General features: G+C 39.3%; 1 protein-coding gene across 1 annotated transcript in view; it reads left to right on the plus strand.

The window, feature by feature from the left end:
- The window catches only part of arhgap5 (Rho GTPase activating protein 5), a 58,838-nt gene extending 45,531 nt beyond the window's left edge, over positions 1 to 13,307 (plus strand). The window contains 4 exon segments of the mRNA XM_082517266.1: positions 2,733 to 2,864; positions 6,673 to 6,778; positions 8,960 to 9,221; positions 9,223 to 13,307. Coding sequence (XP_082373392.1) covers positions 2,733 to 2,864; positions 6,673 to 6,778; positions 8,960 to 9,221; positions 9,223 to 9,411 — 689 coding nt within the window. The 3' untranslated portion in view covers positions 9,412 to 13,307.
- The last annotated feature ends 4,699 nt before the right edge of the window (positions 13,308 to 18,006 follow it).

The raw sequence follows: 18,006 nt of genomic DNA on the forward strand, positions 1-18,006 counted from the left end.
TTTTCTTTCTCCACGTATTCCTTTGAACTGTCATTACAGAGTATTTTTACCCTGGGTTAATGAGAAAGCTGATCGATTTGGACCCAACCCACTTTTTTTTCTCCTCTGATTTGTGAATGAAACAGAAAGTAAAACGTGATGGAGCTGAAGCATCCATTCTCCCTCATTAGAAATAATAGAGCAAGAAAAAGCTTTCATGAGCTGGCTGTGTATTCTGTTCCAGTCCCGCTGCTCCATCAGAGAAACACTCGGCCCTCTGTGCCTCCAGACACACTCATGATAACCTCTGTTAGCTGTGATCAGAGAGGAGCTCTGTTCTCCTGCTCAGACACAAAAACTGAGCTGTGGGCCTCACTGCTGCATCACCACAACTGACAGGCTCTTTAATATCCTTTCAAACTGAAACATTGACCCAGCTAAATCCTGTTTGACTCGTATGTGAGGACACGAGTGCAGGTTATTGGTCCCGGATCCACAAATCTGCTCCACACTCAGGCTTAACATGCATATAACAGGCTTATACATCTGTGTGGCTGCAAGTGTCTCTGGGATGTAATTTTGCCATCTGTTCCCCCTAACCATTGAATATGTAGCCATAGATGTCCAGATGACCTCCCTCCATTTCAAACGATGGTCATCTAGTCCAGAAAAGCAGTTCGTATCGAGTTTGTGTCATTGCTAAGCGCTGAGCTTAAAAGCTGAGTGTTCAAAGGAAGGATACTTTGGTTAACTAATAACAAGCTGCTAGCACATTTTGTTTTTTAGCGTTCTTTAACAGACGCCGAAACATGAACCATAGCCAGCTCCTCTGAAATACTCAAATAAATGCCTCTCAATGTCTTCTACCCATTTGTCACATAACATGTTACATATTTATTTTCATGCTTTGCAGTGCAGAAGTATGCTACATATAATTTGTATTTTAAGTGACTTACTAAAATGTTATTGCACGAATAGTCTTTTGTTAAAGCAAAAACACCAATACACCTTTTCAGGTTCATATATGTACACTGGTAATGTTGTGCTGACCCGAGACTGTGGGATTGATCTTGAGCAGCTTGCAATGATGACAGGTGAAGTATCCATTAGCAACGTCTGGCAGATAGGTACTAAGTAGGGCTGCACGATTAATCGTTAGAAAATCGCGATCTCGATTCATACTTATGTGCGATCTCATTTCCAAATGACAACGATTTAAAAAAAGAAAAGAAAAAAAAAGACGACGACGTCCCGGCATTTTGATCCGGGACGTAATCTGCATGAAAACAAGCGCTCACTCTTCCTGCTCAACAAATGACAAGGGCGGAGCCTTATACCACGTGATACAGAAGCTGTGCCGTGTGATGCTAACATTAGCAGGGGAAAAACAACGGAGAGCACGTCAGGGATGACGAGAAAGTGACAGGAGAAAATCCGTCCCGGTCAACCACCCAAACATCAATAACAGGAACCTTATACAGCGCTTCCCTATACCCGTCGAACTCCCGCAGGCACAAAGAAATTACGGAGGCTATCACTTATCACCTGACCAAAGATATGGCTCCCAGCAACACTGTGCAAAACGAGGGATTTAGGAAAATGATCAACACCCTAGACAAATGCTACACAGTGCCGTCCCGCAACTATTTTTCTATTGTTGCACTACCTGCTCTATACACGCAGTGTCGAGCAACGGTGGAGACGGAATTTCAAGCAGTACAACATTTTGCGGCAACGACAAAACGTGAGACATTTGTTGTTTTTATGTTTATTTATTGTTTTTATGTTCAGTCTCAACTGTTACGAAGTTGATGTGCAGTTAATAAGCGCAATAAATATTTATACTGGAAAAGAAAATCGTGAGAGAATCGGGATCTCAATTCTAAGCCAAAAAATCGTGATTCTCATTTTATGCAAAATCGTGCAGCCCTAGTACTAAGGTCAACTAATCTCAGGCGATTGAATCAACAACCAGTTCCACTTAAAAAAATAAAGTAATGACATTGACTGACAAATGACAGGGTGATAAATACAGGTTATCTAACCACAGTCTTACCTCAGCAATCAGTCGGTCGCTACTATACATTCCATACAGACGCTACCATGCAGTCCCTCTACCACTTTTTAAATTACAATATTCTAATAGGTTATAATGGATTTTTACTCCAGTGATGCCAGATACTGTTGTTGTTTTTGCTCGTAATCATGAACAGTTTCCCTTCCAGAAAAACAACAAGTTATGCTACACGTGAATAAATTTGAATGACATTACACTCGAGGGAACTAGATCAGAATATTATAATAAGATATTCAGACATGCATATTTAAATGACATTGCATTGTATATGGGGGTGCTTTGCTGTTTCCCTTTATTGTGTAGAAAAGATCAAATGGGAAGGATGTGATTTATACTTTTTAAGAACAGGGCTGGAGAACTGTGTTGGAAGTTTTCTGTGCAGAAAAATGTAATTTGATGCTACAACAGCAAGGAAAAGAACAAATGTGCTGAGCACAGTGACAAAGGGTTTAAGGAGAGTGCTTTAACTGTTTGTGAGGTCCTAAAGGGAGACTTTAGAGGACAGTGAGTTTGAACGTATTAACCAGAAGCTGCGTGTGGGTGGAGTTGTTTTGCTGTTTTCCTGTTTGTGATGCAGAGGATGAAACGAATGCTACAGAACAAGCTTCAGAAACAGAGTGACCTTGCGAATCTGCTGTTGAGCCTCTTTTCTCTCTCTCCCTCCCTCTCCCTGTAGATCACAGTATTGACTTTGTGGCGATGGATGTGGCGGTGAATGCCATTGCTGGAGCGCTGAAGGCTTTCTTTGCTGACCTGCCCGATCCGCTGATCCCCTACAGCCTGCACCCAGAGCTGGTGGAGGCCGCAAGTAAGAATGAACACACACCCGAGTCATGAACTGCAATTTTGTAAGCCCTGATAGCAAAAACACCCAGACAGACACATTAAAAACTTGGTGCAACTTTTAAGTTAAAGGAATTGTTAAACACGTAGGAAATGATGTAATTATGTTAAACAGAGTCAAAACAGTGAATGGAGGGTTAGGTTCACTGGGCGGCAGCATGCTGGAATATTCCTTTACCCGCTTACAACTCAAATGTGATACATTAGAGTAAAATGACACCATAGCTTCAAAATAAACAAGAAGCACTATACCTACACCCCTAAAAAGTTTGATCAGCATTGCTTCAAACTTTTGAGTTATTGTGCTATTGCGAATAACATAAAGTCGTACCACGATAAAGGCACATGCATGCAGCTAAAAAATGAAGAAGTTAAGAGGAGACTGGAGAAACACCCTTTAACCATGTAATGAGTGTTGATGTTGCATAGTTTTCCCACCAGAGGCCTGCAGAATTAAATTGCCAAATATCAGTATCGGCCTTAACAGTCCTCAGTCCAATCAGTCAGGCTCTACTTTTAACCTCTTGTCTGCTGTAGCAGCTGGCCTTAATGCTGCAGAAGTTTAGTTGTTTCCACATGCTCAGAGCTTTGAGTCACATCATTCACTTTTAAGAGGCTTTTTCAGGCCTAGGATGCTGTCAGACATCCTGCGTATGTGTGTGTGTGTCGCTTGTGTGTCTATAATGCTGAAACCATCAGGCTGACTCCAGCAGATTAGCGAGCCAAAATTAAACACAAGGAGAACTGTAAAAAGTCTCATAGACTGACAGAAGAAGAAATCTGGAGGGTGGTGCTGGTTTTTCTTCTCTAGAAAATGACTCGTATAGAGCAGGAACCAGGGCTTCTGGTCAGCATCTCTCATGGGAAACTTCAGAATTTATATACAAATTAATGACCAGGAAAATAACTGATAGTTGGTAAAGGAATCGTTTAAATCAGCTCTTCTTCTCTGACTTTCTCTTTCTATCTTTTTGCTCCTTACGTGACTAAGGTCTAGTTTGAGGTGCCTCTTTCCTGTCTGTTTCTTTAAACTTGGAGCAGTTAAACACGACAGTACGTTTCCATCAGGAGGGTAACCAACTTGTCGAGCAGGTTTGACACCAGTGTACTTATCCTGGAGCCTGAATCAGGCTTTTGTTGTTGCTGGTTTCAGGTCATGTTGAATAGATGTGATAACAGAGTGAATCAAGACACATGGAAAAGTTTCAAACATTGTAATCAGAGAAGGAAAAAAGAGACTGTGAACATAAACAATGGCATACAATACATATACCTGTAAATAAGCACTTAGCCTTTGCAGTTTTGCCTGGATCAGCTTCAAACTGCTGCACTAATTTTTCATGTAATGGAAACTGTGTTAGTTTTTCTAGTCAGTTCTAAAGTTGATTTTGGCTTTCTGCCTTTTCTGTTCAGCATATTTTTAATAATCCTTTTATTTATTTTCATTCCGTGACAACAATAACAACGACAATAGCTTCCTGTAGCAGCAGCAGGGTCTTTTCCCGATGGGGATCATCAAAGCTTCGCCTAAACACATGTGCACACTGAGCTTCATCGCCTTATTGAACCAAATACATTGTGAGATGCTGTCAGGCTGATATATATTTAATAAAAGCTGGAGTCGGTCGTTATATCGGTCCCGTGGTGTACTGTGTCGAGCTGTGACTGCATTCATTTAACGACCTTTAACCTCTTCCAGCCATTAGAGGGTCAAAGGCTCCCGTTGGCTCCTCGTTAGGATGATTGATGGCGTGCAGGATGAATAAATCTGTGCATTGGTACACGTTGGCCTTTACGTTTGTGTCTACAAATATAAATGGCGTCCTGCTGGTCCTGGAATGTCTGGAATATCCTGGAGAATATTCCAGATAGGACAGGCAGGGGTTTTGTTGAAGCGGCCTTGTTATGACAATCCAAAGGTAGAAGCTCTTATTTCACATCTGCTCTTTAAATATTTAATAAGTAAGTGGAGCGTTTCAGCTCCATTGAGCATTCGCCGGCAGGAAAGTGATGCTTTCCCTGGAGAGGCTGTGGAATACTGAAGAATTTAACAGACAAATTACCTTCTAGGAATATAGCAGGATCTTTCTTGTTACTTGGTAATGTTTTGTTTTTTGTTTTTTCCCCGATCAAATTTAACATTTAACTAAACCAAATAAGGGTCTGATGCTAAATCCGATTACTTTTTTTTGTTTTTAAAGTCACACTTTCCCAGACTGTTCTCTTTTAACGACGCAGTCAAGAATCCAAAGATATGCATCATGTGGCGAACAAACACACTGTGTCTTTCCAATTAGGAATTTTGTGGGAAAGGGCAAAGAAGCGGGGCATCCTGAAGCCTAATGTTTAAGGCATACAGATGTTCTGTGTAGTTGTGTGTTCCAGCTGAGGACCTGTGCTATACGTCATCCCCTTTTCTCTTCCTCCCGTCTACCCAAATGATTTATCAACATTTCCTCCTGCTGTGCAGAAAGGGAAGTTCATTTGTATCCAGAGTTCTCAGGTTCTTCCTCTTTGGCATCCTATCAAAGAGTTTTTAGAAAATCACCATCATCCTAATGAAACATTTTTTCACAAGTCCCTTTAATTGCAGTTTAATTTACTCAATAATAATACACACTTTTGTCTGACACATTGTCAGAAAAACAGAAGATAAGCTTATTGCCTTACACTTTACGGTAATGATGCCTGATGATGAGTACAGTCGTACTCCAAAGACATGTTGTGATCCAAGGGAAGCCTTACAGCCTCACTAACATACACCCCTCAGGCTTCATACAGCACAGCCCTCGCAGTCTTATCAGTCTCTAAACTGTCATACGTTCTCAACTGATTGGTCTTATACTTGGTTATATAATAGCAATAATAATTTGTCTCTGTTTCTTTGAATTGCCATTGTTAATGACATGTCTTTGCAGACGAATCAGTTTGGCAGCTCTGTGGCGTGAACTTATCAGGTATCAGACAAATTGCTGATATTTGATTTCCTAATAGCAAATGAATCCGTAGATGCTTGTGCAGCTAATCAGTCTACTGTGACTGATCTTTTCAACTTTGCTGAAGTCTGAAAGTCAAAAAATGAGGCGGAATCAGAAGAAGGAATTGATCGATACTGTGGAAAGCTCAAGAAATTCTTTCAAAAAGGAGGCTGTGGTTTGAAATCGCTTAAATTGCACATTGATCTAATAAATAACTGTGTGGTCCCTGCTGCATCTGATGATAAGCTTCTGTGACAGCTATGGTTAGTCATCAAACCTGTCTGGGTAATGAGACATAACATCTTGCAACAAATAATAGTTCAAGCAGGTGACAGTGAGGAATTATTGAACACATGGGAGGGAAACTGCTGCTGCCCAGTGTGTTTCTGCCCAGCTCTGTGCCTCAGTTATGATTACTGGGTCTTTAATCAAATGCTGTGTTTCTTTTTTGTCCCCCCTGAAATCTGAACAGTTGAGAACAAATGTTTGTTTTCCTAATCTGCAAAGGCTGATCTGTTTTGTCTTAACCAGTGCACAGTCAGACCTTATACAGGGAAGGCTAGTTTTATTTCTGCCCACAAGGTTTAGTGTTGTTGTGTGTGTGGTTGCGTGTGTATTGTTTGTGCACAGCGTGGGAGCTGCTTTTGGCAGCGTTTCAGCCTTTTGTTTTCCATGGAGTATAATTTCCTTTCCCAAGAGAGACCGTGTGTAAAATGTAAAACGCTCTGTGTCTTTTCTCTCTCTCTCTCTCTCTCTGTGTGTGTGTGTGTGTGTGTGTGTGTGTGTGTGTGTTAGAAATCATGGACTACATGGAGCGTCTGCAGGCACTGCGGGAGATTGTGAAAAAGTTTCCTCCCGTCAACTACCAGGTCTTCAAATACATCATCACACACCTCAACAGGTAAAAATGAAAGGCAACACACACACACGCGTGCACAGAGTACATTCCCTCTTGTGTGTTTCTTTATCCATGTTTTTTTTTAAGTGAAATGCTTGCAGGCTTCAAAGTCAAAATGGCCGTATACCTGTGGTGACAGTGAACGCATCGCTTAAACTTGAAAAGAGCCGCTTGCAGATATCATTTTAACTTCCTTTGAGTTGAGACCACAGCTGTACTTTGTAACTGCTGCAGCGACTGAATGCTAATTATTTCTTCGCAAATGTCTACATAGTTTGCAGATACAGAATGAGTATAAATCACTCTGAAACATCAAGCAAAGTCTGATTTTGTGCCAAATATCGATCATGACTGACAGGACATGGTCGGAGATGACATCTAGTGAACGGCAGCGCTACAGTTAATGGATAAAACACAGGAGTGAAATGTTTGTCTTCTTCTCTGGTTCTGTGTTAGTTTAGTTGACATCCAGGGATCATTACTTAATTTGTTAGCTTTCACTGATAGAGCAAGCAGCCCTGTTAATGTAGAGACAGCAGCAACATTTCTTTCAGAGCTTTGAGGTTCATTGGTCGTCATGCAAGAGGATTTTTGTATTTTTAGAGCTTCTTTACGGTTTGGTGTTTGTGGGCAAGACTTAAAAAAAAAATAGAAGCCAAAACACAAGTTTCAAAGGGTCAGAGTCATATGAGAGGACCTGAACACATTTGAATTAAACAGCAGTGTTATCCTGTGAGATAAGTAAAGAGGGAAAATGTCCGACATGAAATGAAATTCTAAACAACACCCATGACTAATATAAGAGGCGGACAAGGTGACCTAACATTAAGCGAGACATGAGATGAGAGACTATTACAGCCTGTAGCTGCAACACAGGGTGATGGTGAACAGACACAGACTGCCGAGCAGCTTTAAGAGGGACGGTTTTTCTACCAGGTGCTAAAATGAAGTCACTCTGAAGCTGGGCAACGGCATGCAAATCCCAAAAATTAAGTTGGGGAGGACACAAGTTGTGATGAATTGACAGTTTCTGCGACACAGATGGTTGAAAATTAAAAAAAGAGAAAATAAAGAACATGAAATTCACACAACATGAAGCAAAAGCTGCAAATAAGACATTAAAGTAGGAATGCATCGATAAGTGCAGACATTCCTCATGCTGATCGATGTCGTCACTCCATCACAGAATGTGGCTTTTATCCATGTCTCCAGCACCGTTCGCTGCACAGCACTAGTAAACCAGCAAATAATATCTTGACGTTTAAAGGAACACTTCAGCTTAATGGAACAGCAGCTGTCAAAGTTTGAAACACACTAAGAAAGAAGTCGTTCTCTTAATAAGCACCGAGCTCCACTGACAAAAACAGTCCCTCAGAAAAGTGGGTTTTTGCATTCGATTCTGTTCACAGCTGTACATTTCTCTGCTCCTGTGCCATTCGGGGCTCCTGTCAGCTTGGGCGCACGCCTGCTGCCATTTGCTGAAGATAGCACACTGACAGTGAGCGTGTACCTCACGTAACCCCACTTCAAAGGAACCAGACTATCCCCTAAATGAGTGAAAAGCAGTGAAACTGCATAAATCATGTTAGAATGGTCTTACTAAATTTACTGAATATTGCAATAGCTCCTCACTAAGTAACTGAATACATTTAAATGTGATATAAGAGTCCCACATTGTTCCCACTTTATAGAGAATATAGCGAGGTATGTGTTAATATCATGGAGTGCTAAAATCCCAATGCATGGTTTTTGGTTCGTTTGCACACAGTAACCAAGCAGAGTATGACAACTTTAAGACAAACCGTTCTGCTTTTCCTTCTTTCCCGTCATCTATATGCTGTTTCAAACAAGCTCCACCCACTTATTGTTTAAACTTTCTGTTTATGAGCAGCAGTCAGTCGGAAGGAAGTTGGCTATTTAATTAATAAGGATTATTTTGAACTGTGAATCATGCTAAGCCACTCCAGAGTCCACGAATAAAAATATGGAGCCTGAAATGAACATCACGAGTCCACTTTAACTGACAAACCTTTATCTGCTTTCTTATGTTTTTAGCAGTTAAAGAATAAATAAAAAGTCAAGGTATTTTTCATTTCCTTACGTGCTGTCACCTTAGACCACCTGTTTTCTGGAGCTGTTGTTTCCAGTGTTGATTTAACTTTGAACCTTTTTATTTCCCCGCAGAGTGAGCCAGCATAGCAAAACAACCCTGATGACAGCCGACAATCTGTCCATCTGCTTCTGGCCCACGCTCATGCGGCCCGACTTCGAGAACAAGGACACGCTGTCGACCACCAAGCTGAACCAGGCCGTCATCGAGTCCTTCATTGTACAGAGCGACTACTTCTTCCACGGCGGCGAGGTGGCCGAGAGCTCCAGCAGCGAAGGGACACCGCCCCCGCACTGCCACAACATGGTGGAGGCCCTGCTGCCGCTGCAGCTGCCGCCCCCCCTGCAGCCACAGCAGATCCAGCACACCCTGCCCCCTGACCCGCTCATATAAGAGCCAGAGGAGCATGCTGGGAAGTGAAGTGGAGGGTGGTTGTTTGCCCGCGCTGCCAGCCGCTTACGGCCGACAATTGCAGGTCATCCTCTGCTCTACAAATAGCTGGCGGGCTCATAAAAATGGAAAATAAAACAACCTGGTTGCTGATTTTCGGGGGATTCATCAGCTGCTGTTTGTCATCGACTTGGAGGTGAATGAGCTTTGGGGGTTTAGAGGCGCATCGACCATTTGTTGGATCAAACCTAATCTGTGAGACCTGCTCATCCTGTGAGGAAAATCCTGGATTAGAGAATTACAATCGCACGTCACCTTTTGGAACTAATTTTTGTATCTGACTGCCCCCCTTCATGATACAGAAGCTGAAAACCGCGAATGAACCGCTTTGATTTGGCACATAGTGACAACACTAATCGTTCCACAGGGTCAGACACAGACTCTTGGGATCCCAGGACACACTCCTACCTTTAACCCAGACGGAATAGCACATTGGGGGCCAGAAGTCCCTATTAAGCACCGCCCTCCTCATCCCCGCTCCGCGATAAGAGAAAAGGGAAGTTGAATCCCTGCGACTGCAACTCAAATGTGAAATTATCTGATACGGACTGATTGGCGGACTCATTAGCTGACTTGACCGGCTACCTGACTAACACACATGCTGACTGTGAGGATTTCAGTCTTCCTGCAGGTTTCAGCACAGGAAAACATTTCTTCTTCTTTTGTTTGACCTTTGTTCATAAGAAGGAAGGAGGGATCAACAAGACACTAAAGGTCAAACACACTCATGGGTGCGAGATGAAGTCAAAGCCTTGTAGAAGAGCTTTTCAGTTTCGGTGAGGTGGCAGATGGGTGCGCTCTCACTTTTAAATCCTAAATGACAAAAAAAAGAGAGAAAAAAAACAAAGAACCCCCTTCCCGCTACATGAACTTTGACCCTCGTCAAGGACAGCACATGCACGATTTGTGTCAAAAGTCCACATGCCAATTTCATGTCTGTTTGCTTAGCTCTTTTTTTCTTTCCATTCTTTTCATTTTTTTTAAAACAAAAATATTTTTTGTAACGTCAGATATCGACCCAGCTTGTGTGTTTGTGTGTGATGATGCTGATGATGTGTGTGATGGTGTATCTGTGTGAACTGACCTGTGGTTTGTATCGCAGCCACTTTGTACCTTCCCATCATGGGGAAGGAGGGGATTCAGAAGGGAAAAAGGAACGGAGAATGTGGACTTTTGGATTTGTGATGCTCCATGTGAGCGAGTCGTCACACTAACTGTTCCTGAGTGTCTCCATAGAGCCTCGAACTGTTAATGCACCGCCTCTCAATCGGAAGGGACGGCAACCCCTCGACGATGGCACATGAATAAGGAAACCACTACGTTGCGATGCATTCTGGACCTGTTTGGTTCAAGGAGGCGTCTTCCATGTTGGGCTTACTTCCTAGAGGATGCTTTACATCTTTTCATTTCCATTTTTTTTTCATTCTCCCGTTTCTGTTGGTTTGTTGAAATCAAAAGTTTGCATGTCTCTGTTTTTGCCACTTAGTGAAAAAAAAAAAGAGCTTTAACGTTAAAAAAAAAGAAGAAAGAAATGAAACTAAATGAGCTCCTGTTCAGATTTGCATTGTTTTATCTGAATCTCTTTGGGTTAACGGGAACGTTTCAGAAAACATTTTCGGGGTTTTTTTGGCATTTGTTCTTTTTCCGCCGTGCAAGAAATCAACACTTAATATCATATTTTTGGTTATATAGTTTTCCCTAAATAGAGGAAAGAAGTATATATAAGTATATATAAATATATAAAAAAAATATCAGCAGCAGAAGTTGCTGATTTAGTGAACTACCACGGGGTACTGGACTATAATCTGTCAGAAGCTATAATCATATTTCTTTGTGGTTTGGGTGGTGTGTGAGTGTGAATGAGAGAGTGAGCGTGTGTGTTTACACAGGGGATGGGAGTGGGTTTGATAACAGATGGTTAGTTTTGAACTCCTCTTTGACCTGTCCAACACACACACAAATAAAAATCTCATTGCTTTCTTCGTCTGCGGCACACTGAGGGAGACGGAGGCACATAAATGAAGCCTCTCGTGCTGAACATAAAGCCCCGTAGAGGATATCTAACTCCTTATTTTTGGTCTTCTGTCCATCTGGATCCAAGTTCTCCTGTCTGCTGTGTAATAATCATTTTTAAGCTTTTCCATGAGCTGAAACGTACAAGTTGGTAACAATTTGGAATAAAATTCTCATGAAGCGAACAATTACATTTTAAAGGTATATATTGCACTTTTTGTAATTAAAATATGCCAATAAAATAATGCTATATACTACATAATAGTTACAGTATTTAATAAATAACTATTTTTGTAGTCGGGGGGACTAAATCTGAATGCATCCATTACTGTTGATGTGTTAGAAACAATAAAGATAATAGCCACACTTTTAATCTGCACATGCCAGCAAAAGTCAGAAATATATGTGTGCAGGTCATTTCAATTTTTATAGAATATAGTTGTCTTATAAACAGTAAGTGAATATTAATTTGGTTTATTTGGAAATTTAATTGGCACCAAAAACAACATCTTTCCAGGTCGTGTCCTAAATCAGCCCCTAAAATGCTTCTGTATTCTGTAATTATAAAGTCTATATTAATGGTACTCTCAATTAGTTTATGTATTTATACGAAATAATATGTAAATATTTGTTTTGAGTGTGTTTAAAAAGCTAGCCAGATGTGTTATTTGTGGTCGCTGTCTGTGAGGATGACAGATACAGGTTCAAGGCAGGTTAAACTTCCTGCTAATGGTGCAGCACGTGGATTCAGATGGACAGAAACACATTTTAGGCAGCAGAAATGACCTCGGTTTAAAAGCAGCAGCCAAAAACTGTCAGTGAGCTTGACGAGCAGACACAGAGTGAATGTCGGTGTAGGTACTGAACTGAAAATGTCTATTTTTAAAGGGTTTTACTGTGGTGAACCTGAGACTTCCACTAAAATGTCCTGCTCGCGTGCAGCTGCTGTGCTCCTCATCATTTTTAATTCACTTTAATAAACTTTTTCTCTTTTTTTCCCCTTTTTGAAGAACCTTTTAAAAAGTACTTTCATTTATAATTTAACCCACTTTTATGAACTTCCTCTCTGCACTTTCTGCTGCCTTCTCCAGCGCTACAGCCAAGCATTATCCCTCAGTGAATGTCAGCATTGAGAGACGAGTCAGTGATATAATGTAGTTTTGTCCTGTTTTGGACGCCCGTCTCCTTCTGTGTCCTCGTTGCACTCTTTTCAGACCTCATAATGGCTCACTGCTTTGTAAAGCAAGTCTTGTTATTTTTTTAGTCGGTGCTCAAAAAACTGGTCTGTTAGACATTAAAAATGTCATGTTTTTAATTGTGGACAATTATGCAATTAACAGAACCAACTTAGATGATTGGTTTCGCATATGACCTTGAGATAAAACAAGTTTTACTGAGGGGAAAGGAATGGAGCCAAACACCTGTCTAACCTCACATCACAGGTCTGATTGAGAGGGCACTTTGAAGGAGACCTGCATCTATAATGGGGCAAATATTTTCTTCTGAGATGTGAGCGATGAGGTCAAAGCTGTGCTAAAGGAAGAAAATATTCAGAGCGGAAGCCAAACCCTACTTTACAGATTTTATGATTTTGGACAGAGGAGGATTTTGAAGGGCACATTGAAGCAAGTGAATAAGTGAGGCTGGAAGAGAGTGTGAGAGTGTTTTTCCTGGGGGGCAGGGCTGAGGGAGGGTGGGGTTCAGCTGCTAGATGATATAAGACTAAGTTCGTCTGTAGTTTTCCATCAATCAATCGACTCTTCTTTTAATTTACCTTTTTTTTTCCCCAATAAGATCTGCCTTTATCCAATCACACCAGTGTACAAACCAACTGACTTTTAACATCCGCTGTATTATAGTAAATAAAAATGATTTTCAGAAATGGAAAAACTCTAAAAGATCTTTTTTTTCTTTGTTTGCTCTCCATAATGTTTCCAAATAAAGATTCTTTTTTCCAAAGTTGTCAATCTTTGTTTATATTTCTGTATATTTTTATAGTCTTATAATAAAAACCAAAACGTGACATGTAAGTGTTTTAATAAGGTTTCTTATCGTAGGAGTCGAAGCAGAAACGAAATCGGTGCTTTTTTTTTTTTAAATAAGACAACGGCTTAAATGAAGTACAAGTAAATTAACCTTGTACTTCATAAAGTGTGTTTGTGTATTCATTTGCATTGTGACTGGTCACAACCATGTTCTTATTCTGTGATGGTGTTCTGGTGAAGGTGTTTTAAATTTGTTATTTTTGCTAATTAGCAGCGGTGCAACGTAATGACTAAATTCCTCCTCACAATTTAAGCGGTGGGTTAAATTACAAAAAAGATCTTTTACAAAAAGTAGATATTTATTCTGTAATTCCATAACAAACTGTAGCTTAGCTTCAGCATGACTTATATGTAGGAAAAAATGATAGTGAAAGAATTAGCTGATGGCAGTGATAAATGTTGAGCTTTTATCATTAATAATTGATTAAAAAAGTTCTTATGGAATATAGAAATCAAATTATTGAAGTGTAATTTGAGTAGAATACTTTTCGTATTTTTGTTAACGTTTTTTTTTCCTTTCGGGCTTCATGCTAAGCTAGGCTAAACCTACACTGACCTATCTCACAGATAAATATATAAGCTTTGAATAAACCTGTCAACTACAATGAAGCTAATGCAGCTGAACTCCCTTGTTACAGTACTTGTCAGATTAGGGTTATCTATAGTAAATGTGATGTCCCTTTAAGTAAAACAAGCAATTAAACATTAAACTTGGGGTTCCCAGGTAAACCATAAACACAGCAGATGTGACAAAAGAGGCATCTGTACTCAAGATGTTCAGAAAAAAACAAACAAAGGCCTAAAGAATTGAATACAATTGTATCAGAATGGTTTAACTAACGACTAACCATTACTGGACCATCAAATAATAATAAAAATAATAGTGTGTCTGAAGGCTGAGGGCTTTGTGTACTTTATGTTTTGCTGATATATATATTTTTTTGTATATTCAGTAGAAATTTTGAATTCAGGTCCTTGACATGATGTTTTAACAGGAATATATACTAGTACTTAAGCAATTAATTATTCTCCAACCTCTTAAGCATTAGTCCAAAACCGTCCCTCCAAACAATGTTCTTATTAGGCTGCAGGGTTACCCTTATTTACTCTTAGATTATCAAACAAAATCTGAACGTTGTACTTGACAAAGTTGGAACTTTTTATGAGACATCCTGGTTTGGAATTGAGTGAAAGGAACTTTCTTGAAATCTAATGGAGTTAAAGTAAAAAGTAGCATAAAATGAAAGCATATATAAAGTTATTTTATTTTCAACTTTAATTTATATATTTTATCTTATTCTTCCCAGTTAAATTTACCCTTCATTCTAATTTGTGTTGTACAGTTATTTCATTTTTAACCTTAATTTATATTTTATTCCTTCCTAGTTAAATTTACCCTTTTTAATTTTTCATATTTATTTCCTATCTTATTCATAGCCTTTTCCTTTTTTGTTCTCTTTAGGTCACGAGCAGTTGTCCAAGCATTTCACTACATATCGTACTGTGTATGACTGTGTACGTGACAAATAAAAATTTGAATTTGAATTTGAATTTAAAATTGTTACAGTGCTTAAATATGCCTTTAATCATTCCTTTTTTTTTTTTTTGTTTTGTTTGGTCTTCTTCATTTTTTTTTTTTTTTAATTTTCCAACATCAGTGATAAAACTCATGATATTTATTAGGTCACAAAAATGAAATTCGTTTTACCGGTTACAACTCTTGCTTCCACCAACAGAATGTAAAGTGCTCCATCTGGTGGTATAAACCTTTACACATCAGCATCTTCCCTTACTGAAAACACATGCACATAAAAAAATCATGTAAAACCTCAATAACGATCAGCATCGTGCCTTAAATATCAGCAGCTATGCTTACTGACAAACAGAACACGACTTAATGAATTGACTTAAGTGTGTCAATTATCATGACGAATAAATTATGGATCATATTTCTTTCTTTTATACTCAGTTTAAAGTCACAGGAAATTGGATTATTTTTTGTCATTAAAAATAAAATTATATCAGTTGTTCCATTAATTCATTACATCAATGTTGAGTGCTTGATTTGCTGCAGCTATTAATCATATGATTAATACTGACTTATAATAATTAGTGTTACAATAAGGGCAAAAAAAAAAAACGTTACTTCAGAGGCACTTTGGTTATGCCTAATAAATCATGATTAGCATAACATTTAAATATAAGGCAGTTTATTTGCCATACTATTAACCACTAAGCTTATTTAGATCTTTTTTTTAACGTTATGTCAGCATGAATCCACCCACAACCCCATCGCGTCTCTCTATAGGAGGCCCTCTGGTGGCCGCGGGATGTTCTGCAAGTGCTAGGGTCGCTTATTAGCTTCATATATAAAGTAGCTTAAAGGCTCTGTAAATTATCTATATATGATTTTTTTAATATACATTTTTGTAAGCATAGCGAAGATACAAGTTTCCAGCACTTTACATTTAATTTCTGTTCAAGAAAAAAGACGAAGAAGAGGAAGAAGAAACAGCCACTTGACCAACATCTGAAGTAAATGTAAACATTTTGAATGCAAGTGTCAGAGGCTAGTAATAGTGGACACACACGAGCAGTTCATGTAAGATTTTTGTAGTTAATATTGTTCCCTTTGGAAGTTTCTTCATACACACAGGAGTTTGTTTGTTGATTTCTAGCAGTAAACGAACAGGTGAATTAAGAGAAAAAACTGCACATGCAGCCACTGAAAGAAATGAAATGCGCCGTGAATAACTGATGTAAAGCGGCCTTTTGTCTCCAGTTTCCTACCTGAACTTACCTTCTTGGCAGCAGATGGTGCTGTGGTGTCAAAGACGGCAGACAAAGTCTGTTGTTGTCTGTTTGGGCATTTTAAATCACACAATTTCCCAGATGTTAGTGCTTGGTGGATCAAACTCTGACAGTGCTTTTCTGTGTTCATGTTTCCATCAGTTTTAGTTGATGGAATCACCAAAATAGAATCAACCACCCCCTGTGGTTTGGAGCTGAGATGCAAGTAGCTACAGCCATCTGTAAAACACAGTAGCACTGTTTCCTGTTTCTGTAGAAGATTACTTTCAGATCCTGTTCATCTGCTGTAAATCATTTTCTAGAACGGCTACTTCTTCTTTTGTCCTCTGCTTGTTCAGTCTCTTCAAAACATTGTACACCATGACAAGACATGCCACGTTTTTGGCAGATTAATCTTTGGGAATCACCCTGGTGGTGCAAAAACATTATGCCTGTCAAACAAACAATTATCTAAAAAATAGTCAGGTGCAAGAACGAGACTGACAATGAGTGAAAAAGCAGCCAGTGTCCAAAGACAAACTTTAAAAGACCTTCAGTAGCCTGGATAACTGCTGACAAGAAAATCTGGCTTTTTGGAAGAAAAATATAAAAAAATACTGTGTTTTGCACAGTATAGTGATTTCCTTACAGCAATCGGTAAAAAGTATTTGTCAGCAGATGTAGTGGCTCTCTTTCCATCCTGGAGTTAACAAAAAATTGCACTATTGATTTTGAAAAAAATGTATTTATTTGAGGTTTTTCAACGTGTTTGTTACTATCTGGTGAATTATTTTTGTGATTTTCTTGCATGACATGCTTAGTATTGCAGTAATATATATTGCGAATATACTTTGCGATTTTTTAACCAATTTTTCTGCTTCAAGTTATGTCCGCAAAGTTAAACTTTGTAATCTTTTGTTTCATCCGATAAGATAAACGGATCTTATCGGATCACTTGAACCTGCAAAAAATGTTGTAATAAGATGGCGTTAGTCTGTCATCGGTCCTAGTCAGACTGATGGCAACATCATATCAACACCTGCATTTATAAATGACACAGCAATTATTTGCAAACCTTCAACAATCTCTGAGTGATTGCAGTTGGTCCAGATCAGACTGTAACTGTTTGCAGAAAGGCTAACTCTGATTAGGAGAGTGTGCAACATCCTCAAGCTCATTTAGTCCCCCAAGTTGCAATAGGTGACAGAATGTGATCAAAATTTCAGTCACCATGTAGCCACCAATTTTCTGTAAATGCAGTGACATTGCTGTCCTCATTTCCCTCGTCTGACTGAGCCATTAGCTTGCTCTGAAAAAGGAGGTAGCTGGTTGGTTGGTTGGTTGTTTTTTTGGTTGAGCCAATTAAATGTAAATTTCCTCAGCTAAAATTACCTCAGGATGGTGGTGCATGAGATGAGCCCTCTTGTCCATAGTATTCCCAGAATACTTATGTTTGTTTTAAAAAAATATTGATATACGGTGCCTGTTTCAATACATTATCACCCACCAATAACTGTTACTAGTGGTTTATATGTTGTATAAATGCTTACATTTAGGATTTGAATGCAGTTTAAAAGAGTCTAATGCAAAGACTACAACCTAAAGAAACACACAAAATACACACAATTTAAGCTTGTTGCTGCATGTTGGCAGTATTATCAGACAATGAAACTACACCTCTTCTTCAAACTTGTGCTTTGAGCTGCTATTATGCATATGCAGTAATGTACTGTGTATTAACCAGGCATTTAGTTAATACACACACACACACACACACACACACACACACACACACACACACACACACACACACACACATTAAG

This window comes from Aulonocara stuartgranti, assembly GCF_965226115.1.
Source record: "Aulonocara stuartgranti genome assembly, chromosome: 19".
NCBI classification, from domain to species: Eukaryota; Metazoa; Chordata; class Actinopteri; order Cichliformes; family Cichlidae; genus Aulonocara; species Aulonocara stuartgranti.